This window comes from Pistacia vera, unplaced genomic scaffold (genome assembly GCF_008641045.1).
Source record: "Pistacia vera cultivar Batoury unplaced genomic scaffold, PisVer_v2 Contig213, whole genome shotgun sequence".
NCBI lineage: Eukaryota > Viridiplantae > Streptophyta > Magnoliopsida > Sapindales > Anacardiaceae > Pistacia > Pistacia vera.
In genome coordinates this window covers 1,316,598-1,334,758 of record NW_022196017.1, presented here as the reverse complement: position 1 = coordinate 1,334,758, position 18,161 = coordinate 1,316,598, and the positions used below count along the sequence as shown (strand labels likewise).

Sequence of the window (18,161 nt, the reverse complement as noted above, 5' to 3'; positions counted from 1 at the left end):
CATTGTTGATCGCCAACAATTACCGCTGCGTCAACATTAGAACAACACATGAACGGTCAGATTTGACAGATCGTATGCCAATCTTACCGTAGATGGCCAGGTCTATAGTGGCTCTGGTCGTCGACGACGGCCAGACTTTTAAGTGGGTCTCCATAGCTGTGGATTGTGAAATCCGCGTCAATTGGCCAGAGACCATATTATCATTATCGCCTATATTTGAGTAAAGTCTAATAAAAGTGTTTAAAATTACAACATTTTGATGACAATCCAAGCCCAACACACAGAATTCGTGACAGCGACACGTTATGTCCAGTGGTCGCACCCTGATTTCCGCCACATCATCCACTATAAACTAACCCAAATCTTCTTCTTACTTTAATTTCTACTCCTCTCTTCTCCGACTAATCACTAGAAACCCGTTTCCTCTCATCTCCTTCGCGATGGCACTTCTCTCTTACGTGACCAGGAAAACCCTAACCGAATCCCTACGCCTAGGATTGAAGTCGCACGTCCGTGGACTTCAGACCTTCACGTTGCCGGATCTTCCCTACGATTATGGCGCTTTGGAGCCGGCGATTAGCGGCGAGATTATGCAGTTGCATCACCAGAAGCACCACCAGACTTACATTACTAATTACAACAAGGCGCTTGAGCAGCTCGACCAAGCCATCAACAAAGGCGACGCTTCTGCTGTTGTCAAGTTGCAGAGCGCCATCAAGTTCAACGGCGGAGGTCTGATTGAAGTCCTTTCAATTCATTATTTAAGTTTTTTAATTTCTGTCTTTTCTTGAAATGAAATAAATGATGAGAATAGAATCGGAAATGATTAATTCTTTGTTAGTAATTGAGTTGAAGGTTTGACTTTTTTTTACTCGTATTCTTCAGTTGAAGATGTAGCTGAGTTGAAAAGAGTATACTTTTACATGAATTTTGATTTTTAGTTACGTTGGAAGATAATTATTTGTTTTGCGAAAAAGGATGACGATAATAGAATTGGAATAAAATTGGTTTTTATTAGTATATGTGCGGAAAGTAAGCTTTTCCAATTGCAATTGGATGTTTTCTAGTCTGAGGTTTTTTCGGTTTATAATGGAGTTGATTGCAGGACTATTGCTTTGTGTAATTGGTAGGATGATAAGTTATTATTCAGAGGTTAGCGTGAGAAGTTTAATTGATATTAGAATTCACTAACTTTGACTTCATACCATCTGTGATATTATGATTCAGGATCAAAGTTTTTGGCATCTTCATAGAAAGCTTATCGAAGTTTATGGCATTTTCATAGAAAGTTTACTTAATAAGAGACTTGAGGGTATATTATTTCTTCTTGTGTTTTGTTTAGCATGAGATAGATATTTTTGGTTGTTTCTGCTTCAGAAAATCATTTCGTGAGTATAGCTGAAATTTATTAAAGTGAAGAACAATTTATCCTATAATTAATTTTCTAATGGTTCTCTTTGACAATAACCATTATTGTTTTGTATTAATTTTTTACTTCAATTTAACAAATCGATATATCTCATGCAGGTCATATCAACCACTCAATTTTCTGGAAGAATCTCACTCCTGTTAGTGTAAGTTATACTTCTAAAAGCTTTTGTAGGTCTTTTTTTGAACGAGTTATTTAATGTTTTTAAACATGTTGCTATTGCAGGAAGGTGGCGGTGAGCCACCACATGGTTCGCTTGGTTGGGCTATTGACACAAATTTTGGTTCTATTGAAGCATTGATACAAAAGATGAATGCTGAAGGAGCAGCTTTACAGGGCTCTGGATGGGTGGTAAGTTTTTCAGTTGGTTAATGTCCAACAAGTCCTTTTCCAGATTTATGTGCTTTGATGTGGCAGGCAATGCTATTATATTTTTTGATTTTTACCACGTCTTGTTTTGGCAGTGGCTTGGTGTGGACAAGGAGTCAAAGAAGCTTGTGGTTGAAACAACTGCAAATCAGGTAAATGGAGAATTTTGTAACTTCTCAACATATAAGAGTTTTAGGAATTGAGAAAATTTGCTGGTGGCATGAGTGACTGAATAACGTCTGGAACATGTGTGATTGATATATCTTTATGTTGTAAGATCTAATAAGTTATTGAATTATTCTGCAGGATCCACTGGTAACTAAAGGTCCAAATTTGGTTCCTTTGCTTGGCATAGATGTTTGGGAGCATGCATACTACTTACAGGTAAATTTCAAATCATTGGTTGTCTAGACCACCAATAGTGCCTTTGTGGCTGCTTTATTGTGTTTGAAAATAGTCCCTAGTTTTTCAGGGTAGTCTTGACAAAGAAGTGGCTGCCTTATTATCACTTGCATTGATGACATAGACTGTAGATATGTATTTTGGAGCCCTCACAAGGAAAACTAGAATTGTTTTCTGTGCATCAGTTAAGCTCAAGTTTAACATAGCATTAAATTGGCTAGAAATTCATCATCCTCTTATCTGTTTAAAAGCTATCAGTCGCTGTTAGTGTATATCAGTTTAATGTCATCATATGAGTTTTTGTGTGAACAGACGATTTCTTTTCAAAATCTTTTGAATGATTACTTTCATCCAGTTATGAATACTTGTTTGTATTATATTCTCATATCTCATGTGATTTACATTTTGTCCATGCTGCAGTACAAGAATGTGAGACCAGATTATTTGAAAAACATTTGGAAAGTCATCAACTGGAAGTATGCCGGCGAACTGTACCAGAAAGAATGCCCTTGAGCTAGGAACATTTTGTTTGAGTTGGGTTTGAGCTGTCAAAGTCGAAATAAATAATATATTGTGGCAGATATAGAGCCCCCTTTGCTTTTCTGCAATGTGTGTTAAGTTTTGTATCCCATGTATGAAAACCGAATAATGTTGAACTCTATGCGCTTTTTGTAACTTCCTGTTAATGACAACATTGATCATTTTGTACCCATCTTGATTAACAAGGTTATGGTTCGAATTTGTTTTGGGATGTGTTCTTTCTGGTGAATGCTACGTGCTAGCTATTCATTCTTCAACATGATATGAGGTTCATGTGGCTATCCCCGAAGCCCTTGCATAATGCCTTAAATTGATGAACTCTGGGTGGAAAATTCTTTCTTGGTATTATTGAATCTTCAAGATTCATTTTTCTCTTATACCTCCAAAACACTTTCTTACCCCAGTTTTGATATCAATTAAATAATAGAATGAGAAACAGTTGATTGATGTTCATGGTTTTGAATTCTTCTTCTACACTCGGATATCCTTTAAGATGACGATCTCTTTTTCATTTTTTCTGGAATCAAGCGTCTTAGAAATTAGAATGGAGACATTTTTTTTTTTTTTTTTTTTGTGTTGAAAAAAAATATATATATAAATATATGAATTATTGATTATTAGATGTATAGAAAAACTTGGTCAATCTTAAAAAAGGTCAAAAAAAATAAAAATTGATTATTTTGAAAAAAATTTGGTAAGATAAATGTATATGTTTACTCCGTATGTCATAACTCACAACACACACCACGCCAACCTATAGGGTGTGGGGGTGAAAACTTTCACTTTCATAAAGGGGCTACATGATATATTATAAAAATGGGGTGAAATTAGAAATATTAGAAATACATAGGGGCTTCTATAATTACGGTAAGTCACTCCTCTATATATAAGGCTAAACCTAGCTCTTAATTTACCCTAGCGCCACAACAGAAATTGAGAGCACTCACATACCGCAGCAGCCGCAGAGGGAACAAAATGGTGAGTGTTCTGAAGCACTCACATACCTAAAGCCTAAAGTTACTAGAGATTTCATAATATTTATCAATTGATTTGCATTTACTCTTATGGATTTTGTGATATTCATCGACTGATTTGTTTTTGTGTGATGTGTGTTGACAGACTTTCAAGCGCAGGAATGGTGGGCGTAATAAGCACGGGCGTGGACACGTCAACTTCGTAAGATGTTCAAACTGCGGGAAGTGCTGCCCAAAAGATAAGGCTATCAAGAGGTTTCTGGTGAGAAACATCGTGGAGCAGGCCGCTGTTAGAGATGTGCAAGAGGCCTGTGTCTATGATGGTAAATAATCTTATTTCTGATCTGATCTTTAGTCTTTGTTTTGTTGTGGTTTGGTTGGTGTGATTGAATAATGTTAGATTTGTTTGTGTAATGTTTATTTTGTTTTTGTTTTCGTGAAGGGTATGTTCTGCCCAAGTTGTATGCAAAGATGCAGTACTGTGTTTCGTGCGCAATTCACTCCCGTGTGGTGAGGGTTCGCTCTCGCACTGACCGCAGGAACCGGGAGCCACCAAAGCGTTTCATCAGACGCAGGGTACTTTCTTTTCTTTTTAATTATGCTTTCATGGTTTAGTTTTATTGGGCCTTCTATTTTATTAGTGTTTTTGAGTTAGATTTTATTAGGGTTTAGAGTCTAAAATAACGAAAATTGGTTAATAGAGATTCCTGATTTTACACTCATAATCAATAATGCTAGACTTCAAGAACCTTTATTCATTGAAATGTGAACTTTGGGATTGCTTTATTTTGTTAAAATATTATTCTTATGCGTGCTATCTCTAAATGCTATTGTACTATGAAATTTTGAATTTTTTTGCGGGATCTTATTCATGTCTTTCTTTGATTTCTTCAGGATGATATGCCAAAGCCTGCTCAGGGTGCTCCTGGAGCTGCACCTCGTCCAGCTCCTGGACTTGGAGTGGGGAATCCCCTACGCCCATGAAGTCATGTTCTTCCATTTTCTATTATGCTTTCCTAGAACTTGAGTACTGNTCATTGAAATGTGAACTTTGGGATTGCTTTATTTTGTTAAAATATTATTCTTATGCGTGCTATCTCTAAATGCTATTGTACTATGAAATTTTGAATTTTTTTGCGGGATCTTATTCATGTCTTTCTTTGATTTCTTCAGGATGATATGCCAAAGCCTGCTCAGGGTGCTCCTGGAGCTGCACCTCGTCCAGCTCCTGGACTTGGAGTGGGGAATCCCCTACGCCCATGAAGTCATGTTCTTCCATTTTCTATTATGCTTTCCTAGAACTTGAGTACTGTGTAGGGATATTTAATATTTAAGACTTTTTTGAGTATTACTGTTGAGTTTTGCAAGTTTCATGGCTATCACAAATGATATTTTGTTTTAATTGGATTTCTTATTGGCACCATTTCTTTTCTTGAACTGGATGTTATATTTTTGATGGCACATTAATATTGAATGCTATAGTTTTGAATAATGGAGTTGAAGCTACTCATTTTGAATTCGTAGCCCAGTGATCTGAGCAAATAATGTCTCATATACATATTCTCAGCAAGGTTTTTGGTTAATTGACATGCGATTGATATACTCTTTGCTGATGAAGTCTGATCTCCTCGCTATCCTAGGAGATGGATTTAACAATTCTTATGTTCACATTTATGATAATGATTTCTTTTAGATGTTTCAAGCTTACCACCATAAATCAAAATTTGTTTCAGTTGAAATGTGTTAAAATAAGAACATAGTGTTCCTAATACTTCTGCAGTTATTCTAAGGTTGATGTCTTACTGCTTGCTACTACTGGTTCCATTAGTGAATGAAAATCCAGTATTAGTAGAGGTTCTTTAGCTTCTGATTTGTTGATTAGTAGTTATTGGTGGGTTCTTTCACCAAACATCATATACCAGTTAGGAGACAATTACAGTGATTTTACAAATAAGGATTCTGATTCATTAGTAAGTTATTGCATCTTGATTTTTATTTCTTTCATTAGGTGATTTAACAAATAAGAATGTAGTCTTTCAATGTGCAACCAATTGCCTAAATGATGAAGTGGATGACAGATGAACAATAAGTCAATCATTTCCGAAGAGCAGTCCTCTGCAAAATTTTGCCTGAAATTTGCCTGGGAAGAAGTTGGAATGATGTTGATGTGCAGCTTCTCCTGTGACTGTCATTCTCTTCAATACCCAATGTTATTTGTCTGAGCATCCTTGTAGTTCCTTGGCAATCCTTATGCATTGTGTCATGGAACAATTAGTCTTGATTGCATTGGAGGCAATGTGTGACCTACTAGCAGCATATCCTTCCTGCAACACCAACCCACACAAGACACTCAGTCCAGAGATTATAGATAATAAAGGTTAAAAGTCTGTAACAAGTACACTTAAAATGCTACCAGATAATCTTAATGCAAATGTTTCTTTACAAAGCAAATAATCGAAGAATTACCTTGTGCATGGCGCTCATAATGGCACTTAGAGATGGAGAATTCATCTTTGCTCGGCTTGCCATCTGGGACAGACAGAAAATTCATCAAACAACCCCATCCTATAAAGATGAAAAATGATGAAAAGAAGAAATTCTATTTGTATTTGGTACCTCGTCCAATTTGATATATCCAACTGGTAGTCTGGGGTCACTTTCATCTATCATCCGTCTTAAAAGTTTTTCCAGATCAGTTCCTGTGCCGTTGCCCACCCATCCCCAGTGCTCAGCCAAATTTAACATATCCGTAATGTAGGAAGCCTTATGAAGAGGGCCTGTCCACAGGGGCCCTGAAACAACCAGTGACCTAGAACCCTGGAGAAGAAACTGACAGGTTAGAATACCCTCCAGGTTCCAAGTCTCCGACTAAAAACTGGGGAAATATTGCATTAAAATGAAGGCATACAATATTATTACTGCAGGGGCAGCAGATTTGACCAAGTTCTTCCCAGGAATATGTTTGAGAATTCCCACACTTGGTGCAGTAGCTGACGAAACCATAATGTCTGTTGTCATGAATGGTGAGTCATTGATAAAGACTAACATGAACAACAGGATTCACAAAGATGGAATAACTTAAGGAGTAAAATGTTACCTGCTATCTGGCAACGAGCCACGATTCACTCTGAACATGACTCTGAATACAGGTCCATGGTATGAATAATATGAGAAAAGAGGAGTAACATAATAACCTTGAGCAGACGCTTCTCTTACCGCCCCACCTATAAGCATCCGCAAACCAATCTCGTTTGAATAAGGCATAGGGCGAATATATGCTCCATATGCAGCTAATGAACTAGAAAATGTAAAACACAGCCAGTTACTTAACTGTCAGTGCCAGAACCAGTAAACAAACATAGCACAATAAGTATAACCAAAGAAGAACAAACAAGCAAAACATGCAACCAATAACGATCAAAATCTTCAGAAGAATTATATACAGTTCAGATTATAGAACCAAAACCAAATTCAGTTCTTCGTTACATGTAACATTACTAGAAAATGAAGAAATCAGAACTCCAATTTGAGCAACTTAACTTCAACTAAAGAGGACCAAAATCTGTAATTTAATAACCATTTAGACAAGAAAACAGAATCAAGCTTCAGTTTGTTATTACGTTTAACTTACACCAATTAAACTAACAATCCATTGACTTCCTTCAAAAGAGTAGATATATATCTTGATATGCAATCATGTAGATGACACTGCACCAAGAAGTACTACAAACTCATACATCATCTTGATAACAATATAAAACAGAAGAACACTGTCCAATAGATGACACTGCACCAAGAAGCACTACAAACTTATACATCATTTTGATAACAATATACAACAGAAGAATACCATCCAAATATGACCACCATTTGCACATAATATATACTATCACCAATTTATGAAGTTATCAAATTTTTCTGGGTCAATACAAAACTGTAATTCATACAATCAAGTGAAATAATATGGCTCTTCTTCGATGAAAGTTCGTATTTTTAAAATCTGAACTCGAACTTCTGACAAAGAGTTTGTTAATAGGACAAAATTTTGAAAACCCTATCCACTCCTATGGATGGCAGAGGAGCTTTATCGTTAAGAATTCAATTTTGAAAAAAATACGGATAAAATCAACGAGGGAAGATAATAACATTAACGGACAAAATTTACCAATGATATCTTGTAAGTTACCAAATTTAAATGCAATGAAATTCCATTTACCAATCAGGCCGATGGCCGCCGGAAGAGTACCCATCAGTGGACGTTAAATAAAGCAATCCATTGAACTTTATGGTGTTAAAAACATTCCTTAAGAAACTAGAATCACTGCCAAAAGAGTCAACATCTATCAAATCAAAAAATTCCTTTTTCAGATAACACTCAGATAAAATCCTATTTGCATCAGAATGTGTCACAACCCATCTCTTCTCCTCCCCTGAAACCCTTTCAATACTTTTCAAATTACCCACAATAACCCTCCTGTTGTTATCATTTGCATCGTTCGCCATCACAAAGTCGGCTTCAGCTTCAGCGAGGTACCGGAGGGAACGAACTCCACACCCACACATCGCGTCAAGCACACGTAATTGTCCCTTTGATTGCTTGTAAAGTTTTGCCGAGAGCACGCCGAGGTCACGCCCGGTGGCGCTCTCATGGCGAAAGAAGGTATCTTCGGTCTCGAACTGGAGACCCCTTTCGCTTTGGTAAGTGGATTTGAGTTCATTTGTGATAATTGGTGGGTTAAAGTCTGGAACTTGGTTTGAATTTAAGGGTTTAGGATTAGGGTTTTGGGAATTGGGTAATGGGTTGTGGTCATTTGTGAGAATTGGCGGGTTACAGTGTGGAGTTTGATGTGAGCTTGGAAGTTTATGGTTAGGATTTTGGGGTTTGGTTAATGGTTTATAGAGAAATGGAGAAGGGGAAAGGGTAAGGGTTTTAGCTGCCAGTGTATACATGGCGGGAAAATTGTTGGGTGGTTAAGTGATTCCCGGGGGCCGTTAATGGTGTTGTTTTCTTTCTATAGTTGCCACTTCAGTAATTGGATAACGGATGGTGGGACCGCACTACTAAATGGATAAGCCTTAAAAGTTTTCAAACTACTGTATGTTTAATTAGGTTGCAACATTTTTAGAGGTTCTTTTCATTTCTTGGGTTTGCGTTTTTGAGGGGATTAGGGTTTGGGTTTCTATTTTTAATTTTTTTGGATTGTGTAACATTCATCTTTTATTAGTTTGATCCAGACAGATGTTCTGCTACAAGTTGTGCTTTTACTTGTTTGAGGGCAGGGAGTCCACCGAAGCATTGACCTTTGAGCAAAGCGAAAGGAAAAGAGAGCAAAACCGAAGAGAAGAAAGCAGCAATCTGGACATTCATTAAGGTAAACCTTTGATTGTCGTGAAAATTTTTACATTGAATCTGTGAGACTTATGCTACTTGTCCTGCACTCATTGTAGATTGAGATGAATATACTGTTTATTTTAGCATATTATACTCTCAAAAGTATGTTGCACATTTCCTGCTACTGCAAGAAAATTTTACTTAGGTCAAAGTTAGAACTTATTGACCCCTTGTAAAACTAAGTGATGGACTGTCTGGTTTTACCATAACCTTCAAAATGTCATGTTAGCCTGGCGTCCTGTATGTCAACTCTAGTTATGAAGCTTTAACTAATACCACGCATGTAATTTTGCTCACACAAATATTTTTTTTTAGCTTAATTGCTGTATCCTATGACAAGAAATTCTAATACAATTACACTTCTTCTGCTATGAGTATAGATGATATTTACCATCTAGATAATTTAGTCCTTAATAAACTCTATAAAACCAGTTTATGTACATGCATTCACCTGGAAAATCAATCAGATCATTCGAAAATTGAAATAAAAGTTTATATATTCTGCAATTCTCAATTTCAGTTTTCATTAAGACACGTTATCTAAATATCATTGTCTTTTGTTGAACAAATTGTAATTGTGATTTTTGGAAGTGTATAATTGAACATGATTGAGGATGTGTATGCACCATCTTAACACCTATAAGAGCATGGAGAAGTTATTTTTGTGCCATTTTTTGTTAGATAAGATAAGATTCTGATGTTAAAAAGGTCGGTTGGAGCACACGTGTCATCGATATTTATCTGTATTTTTGCCTCTTACTTTTTGTTTGACTTCGTAGATGTTTATTTTGCTATTAACGTTCACATGCATGTGTGAGTTTCTGTAAAGAATTTGGCGACAATCTTAAGACTTTGTTTAGTTTCCCAACTTAGATTGGATGGAGTGCTAAATTGGGACATTTAAAATCTCAAGAGGTAGAAAAGAAGAGTTAGAAACTCTGTTGACTGACATTTCCTATTTTAAGCATTACACTGAAGTGTTAAATGTGGGTTTAAACATGTAGCAAGAAAAATAAGCAATAACATCACACAAGAATATATAATGTGAAGCGGGTGCTTAGTAATAGATTCACTTATAAACAATGTTATGTAGATGGGAGAAAATGATTGATAAATAGCTTTGTAACTGATAATGACAGTGCATCCTTATATTCAAAACGCCAAAAGAATTAACCCGTACTAAAGGAATCATTACCAGACACTGATATAACCAATCATGGTTGTACTGCATCAGTAGCTAAACTAGGAGCACCATAAACCAAAAAGTTCATATAACAGAAGGCCTGCTGATTGTGAAGACTAAATCCTATTCCCCATTGGATAAAGAATAATAAACAAATTTTGAGCCCTGAGAAGAGCTTTTTAAGGTTCCCATGAAAAGAATTATTATTTTGTGAAGTAATTTTGTCTCCCACATGTGGTTGGGAAGCAGTGCTTGAATGGGAAAACTTTCTTTTTCAATTTTGAACCTACGATGCTTGATGTAGAAACAAGCTGGCTTCTTTTGAGATAGTTCTAAATATAGTGAAAGAAGAGAATGAAAATCGGTGTAACCTTTCAATTAGCAGGTTCTTTTTCCTGGTTTATTCTTGTATACTCGCTTGAGTTCTGTTCGCCATATTTTAATTGAAAATTTGTTGCTTCATAAGATTTAAAGTGTAGTCTGTTTCCAAAATGAAGGCGCCTAGGCTACTAAATTATGAGTATTAATTATGCTTATTTTTGCGGATAGTAGATTGATGATTTTGTGTTGTTAAGCTGTGGAAATTAGATGTTTATTAATCTCAAATATGTTCTAATTTAACACATCTTGTCTCAACTTGCCTGGACTATTCAAAGATCTCAAATGAACCCTAGAAAACCAGGGGCATAGATGATCTGAGTGCTCTTGACTGCTTATCAGCTACTTAGTTTGCTGAAAGTAGCATTGGCCTGAAATGATTTGGACTTGCCTAACTGCAGAGTTAGTTTCATAAATGACGGACAGATTCTATTTGTCATTTTCTTGAAAAGTCCAAATCATGCCAGGCCAATATTTAGTTAATATGACTCATTTTAACATCCATGCAATTAAAAATTATTATCAGGGAATAGAGGCTCAGATTTAGTAATTAAAAGGACCATTCAATTTTAGATTTCTAAAAATCTGAATTAATTAGGTAAGAATTTGGGAGTCAAAAATGAGAAATTGCTAAGAATACACTTAACTGTCATTAATGCTAGTTATGATCATGTGGAGAAGTGGAAAACTTTCCTACTGTGACCTTATTACATCCAATCTTTTACTGTATGACTAATTAATGGAGAAGAATTGCATCTCTTCAAAAGAAGCTCTTCAAAATTGAGAAAAGTGAGACATTACTTCATGTGTAGCGTAAAGACCTTTCTGTTCAAAAGTGATCTGTTCTGCAGCAATATACACACTTTTTTTCTTATTTATCTGTTTTGTTTTCTTCGTCTCACTTCTGTCACTTTTGTCTACCGAATGCCCTTTTAAAGCATCCATTTAAGGGGAAAACACCAAAAAGTTAAAAGAAAGAAAGGAAAAGTATTCTCCTTTTCTTTCTTGCCTCTAATTTTCTCCCTGAGGATCTACTTTTATTGATATATATCCTCACTATATTGTCCCTGCACTAGGAAGAGAAATATTCCAGACTGACCAAATAGTCCTAACATTTTCTTTATTATTGATTTTGGACGTTTTTTATGTTTTAGAACATTTGTACATTTTTTTTATATGTGCAAGGGATTATGTTGAAAGCAGCATTAGAGATTGGAACAGATAGGGAAGTGTTTTGGACCAATTTTGTCTTTACCCAGGGGTAGGAGCTAGTTTGGTTCTGACCTCTGAGCTAACTTGGCAGATTCTAGATTAAGTTCCACTGTTTTATCAACATTTTTTATTTCCCTTCATTTATTCAAAATTTCACCTGTTTATAGTGTCGTTGTGTCCCCTTCACTCACAGATTCTATTGTCTCCTGAATGTTCTTTTATTGTTTCGAATTCCTACTTCCAAAGGTTTCTTACTGTTGTCTCTACATGATCAGTTGAAATCAGGAATAGGGCATTGTGTTGGTGAGTTTTCCGATGCTGAAAATTTCAGCTTTCATAGTTATGGAAGATCTTCAAGAGAGTTCATCAACTTCGTCCTCTTTAATCTCTTGCTCGTCTTCCTCCTCTTCGCCTAATCAACATCCACTGGCAATTGATACTGAGCTCTGGCTGATGGCTGAGGAAAGGATCCAAGAGATATTGTGTATTATCCAACCTGCTCTAGCTTCTGAGCAAAAAAGGAAGGGGGTCATCGAATATCTTCAGCAACTAATTAATAGTTACTATGGAGTTGAGGTGAGAATTACCGCATTCTACTTTCTAGATTCTTAAAACTTGTCAATTTTGCTGAATCCCGAATATAATGGTATCTTTCTTTTCTTTTTCTTTAATGTACTTTATTATCTCTCTCTTTGTTTAAATTAGGTTAATTTTAAAAAAATTTGCTTCATTCTCGTAATGGTTTAATTATGGTGAATCTCTCAAATAATACATATAAGCATATATGAAGTTCATGATTGACGCAAGTGCATTTCCAAATTTTCCTTCTGGAGCAGCTAAGAGGGTACTATATAAATTGGCAGCTCATTGAAAGTTTTTACCATTTCAATTAGTATTGTTGCTTTTAAGGACTTTTGAGTACTGTACATGTTATTTCAGGGTCCTCAGCTTTCTTTCAAGGGTTTAAAATGTTCATTGTGTGCATTGATTGTTAAGGAGCTCACATAATCTCTGGGTATTTCCTTTATGATGTGATATCGATGGTATCCCATCTAAACAGTTTGTCTTGCGGTTGGCACACAGCTATCTTGGTAGTGTACATGATTTTCTATTTCAGTGAAACAAATGGCATGCTTGTGTGCATTTTCATTTGTCGTGCTGTTGCTGCTAATAGGAAGCTGATATGAACATGTTGCCTGAAATGACGATTGTGCATCTATATCTGTTTTTTCATTGAATTACTTAATTATTAATGACATGATTAGATATGGTTATAATGAGGTCCCTTTACCTTCTAAATTCATGATAGCATATTCACAATTTGTTGCTTATTGCTGTTTGGTTTTGACTGCCAATGCCAATCATTTTGGGACGGATGGTTTATTTGTTTTTGTTTGGTGGTCAATGTTTTATAATTCAGTACATTCACAAAGTTAAAGAAACTCTGCGGACATTTGGTTTACAACTGCTTGTCCTCACCTCTTTTCTATATCAATACAAAGTTTATAGTTTCTTTGAAAAAAAAAAGAGAGGGAAATTGAGAGAATGAATGGTCCAATTTATTTCAGTCTGTACATAGGACTAATTTTCTGACTTTCAAATATGTGAAGTTCTTTCACTTTGCCTTGCACTTCTTAACAGGTATTCTCATTTGGCTCGGTACCATTGAAAACCTATCTTCCTGATGGTGATATTGATTTGACTGTGGTTAGCCATCAAAATGCAGAAGAGGACTTGGCTAGAGATGTCTGCAGAATCTTTGAAAGTGAAGAGCTGGACTCTGAATTCCAAGTCATTGATGTTCAATATGTTCGTGCACAGGTTTGGGTTTCTTAACTGCAATTCTTTCACCACTTAAAGTGATGACTTATAACTCAATTTATTGTTAACTCGTATGTTGGCATGATACAGTACCTTTTGTCAAACTCTTACAATTATTTTTTTGTTGGCTTTTATTTTATTTTATTTCAGTTATCCCCACTAGGACTGACTTATCTTGCTCTAAACTTTAAAATGCAAATTTTTTACTGGCTGGGACATGCACCCAATTTGGAGTAGGTTGGTAGTAAGTCAACAGAAAAATGAGTGGCGGGGTTTGATGAAAATTCTAGGACTCGTCTTGTATGATGGTTTGTCAGATCAATGATTAGCATACAGATATGTTTCTCGATGTCCATATATGCACATTTCCAACAGTCATGATAGAGTTTACTTGTTTTTATGTCAAAATTGTGTTGGGGGAAGCATAATGGTACTTTATTAGTTTCAAATCTCTATATTTTTTCTCACATCCACTTCAACTTAGGTGTTGATAACTATAACTAGATGTGATAACTATAACAAATTTAGGAGACACACAAATGAAACTCTGGTCTCATGTCTAGTTTTACAATTTGTTGTGTCTGAGACTGCATGTGTATGGACGTGTTCTGATCTATCAGTCCACATTCTATGGATTAAAAAGTTTCCATTTGAAACTAATTATCTGTCACTGCTCTTTTCTAGTTGGCAAAGTAGCAATTTCCAATATTTTGTTTTCGTGAGAAGAAGTATATTAAATGCTATACCCCTTTCTTGCTGTAATTATTCACATTGCTGTGATATTCATGTAATCATTAAAGGTTTCATCTTCATCATTTGAATTTGGGAGTTTTTATGGCAGGTTAAGATTGTAAAATGCAGTGTGAAAGATATACCGGTGGACATATCTTTCAATCAAATGGCAGGGCTATCTGCGCTATGCTTTCTAGAGCAGGTACAATCTCACTTATTTCTAAGCTAGGCTAGTTGCACATTCATGTCAAGCCTGCCTCAGATTTTTGTCAGGTCTCATGTATTTTAAGAGTAGTGACTAGGGTCACGTCAATCACATGCACAGAGAAGAAGCAAGTGAATATATATCAGAAAAATCTTTCCTTGCCATACTTGAGAGTTCACTTGTTTCAAGTTTTCTGGATGGTCTCTGCTTCTCATTTTGAGCTTCTCTATCCTGATCTATTGGCGGATTTGAGGGCTTGCCCATCCATTCTTTCAGTCTTCTTCCCTTACATAAAAGAACTTGTGCTTATTGATGGTTATAATAAATCTTTTCATCTATAGGGTTCTGTTTTTTTATTGTATTTTTTTCTTTTTTCTTCTTTCATAAGTCAGCTTCTATATTTAGCATAAGTGTTTTTTCCTCTTTCTTAACATTTCCTATAAATCAAACTATTCTCATAGTGGCAATAATTAAACTGCAATGTCTTGCTTCTTTAATGCAGGTTGATCAACTTATTGGGAATGACCATCTTTTTAAAAGAAGTATTATCTTGATCAAAGCCTGGTGCTATTATGAGAGCCGAATTCTTGGTGCCCATTATGGCTTGATTTCAACATATGCATTAGAAATGCTGGTTTTGTGCATCATCAATCTCTTTCATTCATCGTTATGTGGCCCTTTAGCGGTGAGTTCTTCATGGTTCGGAATATTTATGTGCTTCTGTCAGTGCATGAAATGATACTTCGTTCTGTTTGCAGGTTCTATATAGATTTTTGGACTATTATAGCACATTTGATTGGGATAATTACTGTGTCAGTATAAATGGTCCAGTTGCCATATCTTCACTTCCAGAGCTTGTTGGTAAGTAGTTACTAATAGAATGCAAAAGTCTTCTAAATGGTTGACATGCTTGCTCAAGATCTTGCTCCCTTTACTTCTTGTGGTAGACACTCTGGGAAACGATGGAGATGAATTACTGCTCAGTCAGGAATTTCTGAGGAGATGCAGGGAAATATATTCTGTTCCAATTAAGGCATTGGAAACTACGGGACATGAATTTCCTGTTAAGCACCTCAACATAGTGGATCCTTTGAAGGACAACAACAACTTAGGGCGAAGTGTTAGTAAAGGTATTTGATAGTTTTTACCCACTGATTATTAGGAAATAATAAATAATACTAACCAAGTATTCTAAAAGCTTAAGCTATTAAGGAGAGACATTATTGAATCCTTCATCGGTAGCACTAAGTAGCAAATGGATATAAGATGCTTACAATGCTACTCAAATAACACCAACCGGTGGGATGGAAATTCTCCCTACACATCCAATTTTCAGGGGGTTGCTTTGAGTAGTAGGGTGATTGCTAGCATCCATAAGCCAAGACTGGCTTAGTTTTAGGTCATTTTATGGAATTTAAAGAGCCATACCCAAAATTTGTTGTTCTTGATACTTCCCAAAGGACTTATGAATTCATAGATTATCTTAACTGAAAAATTGAAGTTTCTGTACGTCGTTTTACACATAGACGTAGTGCATACTTTTTGATAGTTTCTTCCTACATTGATTAATGGAAATTATATTGTTTTACCCCTTTTTTTGGTTACCAAAAAAATAAGAAATTATATTGTTTTGTGCTGGAACATTTTTTTTTTCTTCTTTTTTTTTTATTGCTACGATAATTGCGTGAGTGCTAATACAAGTTCTTTACATATACTCTTCCCCAGGAAATTTCCACCGGATAAGATGTGCTCTTTTGCATGGGGCTCAAAGGCTTGGAGCTATCCTTATGCTACCAGGTGAAAGCATCGGTATGGGACTCGAAAAGTTCTTTCTGAACACTTTGGACAGGAATGGGAAGGGACAAAGACCAGATGCACAAGTTCCTGTCTCTGTGTTTGGTACTGGAAGATATGAAGAATCTGATCTTAATGGAGACTTTAATAGTTGCTATAATGGTCTACTGTATGGCCAGTGGTATCATGATTATACCTTGCCCGTTCCATCCCAGTTGAATCCATCATCGCCACCCTCTGAAATCCGTAACAGAAGTGCATGGGACAGCCTGCGCCAGTTTGTGCGTTGCAAGCGAAATCTTTTTTATCGATGGGGAACAGAGGTATTTGTCCCAAGACTACCATTCTGCCATCCTTATGTTTCTCAACTGTCTGGTGCTACGTTCAATGTTGATGAAGTGGAGAAATCACGAGGAACAGGCACATATATTCCTGACATGGTATTTTAATTTAAAGCCTTCCATTTTATTTAATTTGCATTATGCTTGTTCGGCTGTAAAAACCTGAAGTCAAAAATGGTTTTAACATTTATTACAAAAATGTACTATCTGAGAATTGCAGACGCATCATTCTTACAAAGAAACCTATGCATCGGCCAGAGTAAGGAATTCAGAATCTAACACTCATGTTCTGACACTGAAATCATGTACAAAGACTGGTCAGGATGAAGATTTACCAGAAAGAGACAAGGGCAGAGATGGCTATTCCCTTGATCTTTCACTGGATGAATTCCCACATCTTCCAGTCATCAAGAAGCCTACACCATCAGAAGCCAACCACCAGTTTGATCAGTCCACTGTTAATTCTATGCAGGCCATGGACTGCCCTTCTCCTACAGTATGTATTAAGTTTGGAAGTTATGAACAATCAGTGCCACTGTTAAGGTTGCCTTCATCACCAGTGAGGAAGATGAAATATTCCGGTGCTTCCACCACTTCAGAGTCTAAACAGGAATCATCCGAAAGTGATGAAGATATGTAAGGCATTCTCCAAATAAACGAAAATCTATAAGAAGTTAAGAATGTATAAGATATTTCTGAACTTTAACCTTTGCTGGTTTGGTGCTGTAGGGTTATCATTCAATCATACCATCTGAAGGATGAAGACTTCCCTCCGTTGTCCTCATGAAAGCATTTAAGGGTGGAAGCAACAGTCACAACGTGAATACAAGCCTATGCTCTACCCTGACCTTTCTTGCAAGAGTTTACCCCATCTTGGAGAGGCTTTAGGAATAGTTCTGTTGTTTTAGTTTTTTGCATTTTCTTGTCTTCTGCCAAAGGCTAATTATTTAGATGGCACTTTTAGAGAAGGGATTTTAGACAGATACTGCCTGCCTTCTAGCCTCATTTAGTGACTTGTAAACATATATTGCCTAGGAGTTTATCATCATCTTTAGTCATTTTTTTTTTTTGTTTTTTTTTTTTTTTTTTCCAGATAAAATGGGATGTATACTTGATAGATATTAAATTTATTATTACCTCATAAAAGCTCTCATATATTAGATTAAGGTGAAAATGAAGATTGGGATGAGCTTTAACCTATCCAAAGAAGACCTTTTTATTTTTATTTTTATTTTTCAAGCAGATCAATTGTATTTATTCCCTTATTTCATGTTTCCATAAAGATCAATTTCCATGGTGACTTGAGTCTGCTTAGTATCCAAAATTATTCATGGACATGATAGCATAAACTCTTGCAATTGGCATACCACACCAGTGTGTTGTGGCTCT

At 36.0% G+C, this 18,161-nt stretch overlaps 4 protein-coding genes across 5 annotated transcripts; 3 read left to right on the top strand and 1 right to left on the bottom strand.

The window, feature by feature from the left end:
• The first annotated feature begins 266 nt into the window (after positions 1-266).
• LOC116129687 (superoxide dismutase [Mn], mitochondrial-like) lies at positions 267-2,945 on the top strand. The gene is made up of 6 exons (XM_031415414.1): positions 267-732; positions 1,528-1,574; positions 1,655-1,780; positions 1,894-1,950; positions 2,105-2,182; positions 2,621-2,945. The coding sequence occupies exons 1-6, from the start codon at positions 441-443 to the stop codon at positions 2,711-2,713; spliced, it is 693 nt and encodes a 230-aa protein (XP_031271274.1). The 5' UTR covers positions 267-440; the 3' UTR covers positions 2,714-2,945.
• A 642-nt stretch (positions 2,946-3,587) lies between these two features.
• Positions 3,588-4,747, top strand: LOC116129739 (40S ribosomal protein S26-3). Its single transcript, XM_031415455.1, has 4 exons — positions 3,588-3,718; positions 3,860-4,037; positions 4,157-4,290; positions 4,609-4,747. The coding sequence occupies exons 1-4, from the start codon at positions 3,716-3,718 to the stop codon at positions 4,696-4,698; spliced, it is 405 nt and encodes a 134-aa protein (XP_031271315.1). The 5' UTR covers positions 3,588-3,715; the 3' UTR covers positions 4,699-4,747.
• A 930-nt stretch (positions 4,748-5,677) lies between these two features.
• Positions 5,678-8,805, bottom strand: LOC116129751 (tRNA (guanine(26)-N(2))-dimethyltransferase). Its single transcript, XM_031415470.1, has 6 exons — positions 7,931-8,805; positions 6,812-7,012; positions 6,623-6,722; positions 6,331-6,531; positions 6,181-6,243; positions 5,678-6,038 (listed from the first exon to the last, which is right to left on the bottom strand). The coding sequence occupies exons 1-6, from the start codon at positions 8,662-8,664 to the stop codon at positions 5,925-5,927; spliced, it is 1,413 nt and encodes a 470-aa protein (XP_031271330.1). The 5' UTR covers positions 8,665-8,805; the 3' UTR covers positions 5,678-5,924.
• Positions 8,280-18,054, top strand: LOC116129750. Of its 2 annotated transcripts, none has more exons than XM_031415469.1 (11): positions 8,280-8,412; positions 8,995-9,086; positions 12,155-12,455; positions 13,521-13,700; positions 14,542-14,634; positions 15,140-15,322; positions 15,396-15,498; positions 15,585-15,767; positions 16,363-16,871; positions 16,993-17,408; positions 17,502-18,054. In XM_031415469.1, exons 3-11 carry the CDS (start codon positions 12,195-12,197, stop codon positions 17,557-17,559), a joined length of 1,986 nt encoding a protein of 661 aa, XP_031271329.1. In that variant the 5' UTR covers positions 8,280-8,412; positions 8,995-9,086; positions 12,155-12,194; the 3' UTR covers positions 17,560-18,054. The 2 variants fall into 2 exon arrangements, with proteins under 2 accessions (XP_031271329.1, XP_031271328.1); XM_031415468.1 differs by having other exon boundaries at positions 8,348-8,412; positions 8,940-9,086.
• The last annotated feature ends 107 nt before the right edge of the window (positions 18,055-18,161 follow it).

Bases quoted from the DNA above. Each gene is read 5' to 3' on its own strand.
- LOC116129687 (XM_031415414.1), top strand. From the start codon at position 441: ATGGCACTTCTCTCTTACGTGACCAGGAAAACCCTAACCGAATCCCTA. The intron at 733-1,527 runs GTCTGATTGAAG...TATCTCATGCAG, and splicing joins CATCAAGTTCAACGGCGGAG to GTCATATCAACCACTCAATT. The intron at 1,575-1,654 runs GTAAGTTATACT...TTGCTATTGCAG, and splicing joins AGAATCTCACTCCTGTTAGT to GAAGGTGGCGGTGAGCCACC.
- LOC116129739 (XM_031415455.1), top strand. The intron at 4,038-4,156 runs GTAAATAATCTT...GTTTTCGTGAAG, and splicing joins AGAGGCCTGTGTCTATGATG to GGTATGTTCTGCCCAAGTTG. The intron at 4,291-4,608 runs GTACTTTCTTTT...TGATTTCTTCAG, and splicing joins AGCGTTTCATCAGACGCAGG to GATGATATGCCAAAGCCTGC.
- LOC116129751 (XM_031415470.1), bottom strand. From the start codon at position 8,664: ATGTATACACTGGCAGCTAAAACCCTTACCCTTTCCCCTTCTCCATTT. The intron at 7,013-7,930 runs GTAAATGGAATT...TACATTTTCTAG, and splicing joins GGCGGCCATCGGCCTGATTG to TTCATTAGCTGCATATGGAG. The intron at 6,244-6,330 runs GTACCAAATACA...TGTCTGTCCCAG, and splicing joins GATATATCAAATTGGACGAG to ATGGCAAGCCGAGCAAAGAT.
- LOC116129750 (XM_031415469.1), top strand. From the start codon at position 12,195: ATGCTGAAAATTTCAGCTTTCATAGTTATGGAAGATCTTCAAGAGAGT. The intron at 12,456-13,520 runs GTGAGAATTACC...ACTTCTTAACAG, and splicing joins ATAGTTACTATGGAGTTGAG to GTATTCTCATTTGGCTCGGT. The intron at 16,872-16,992 runs GTATTTTAATTT...TGAGAATTGCAG, and splicing joins GCACATATATTCCTGACATG to ACGCATCATTCTTACAAAGA.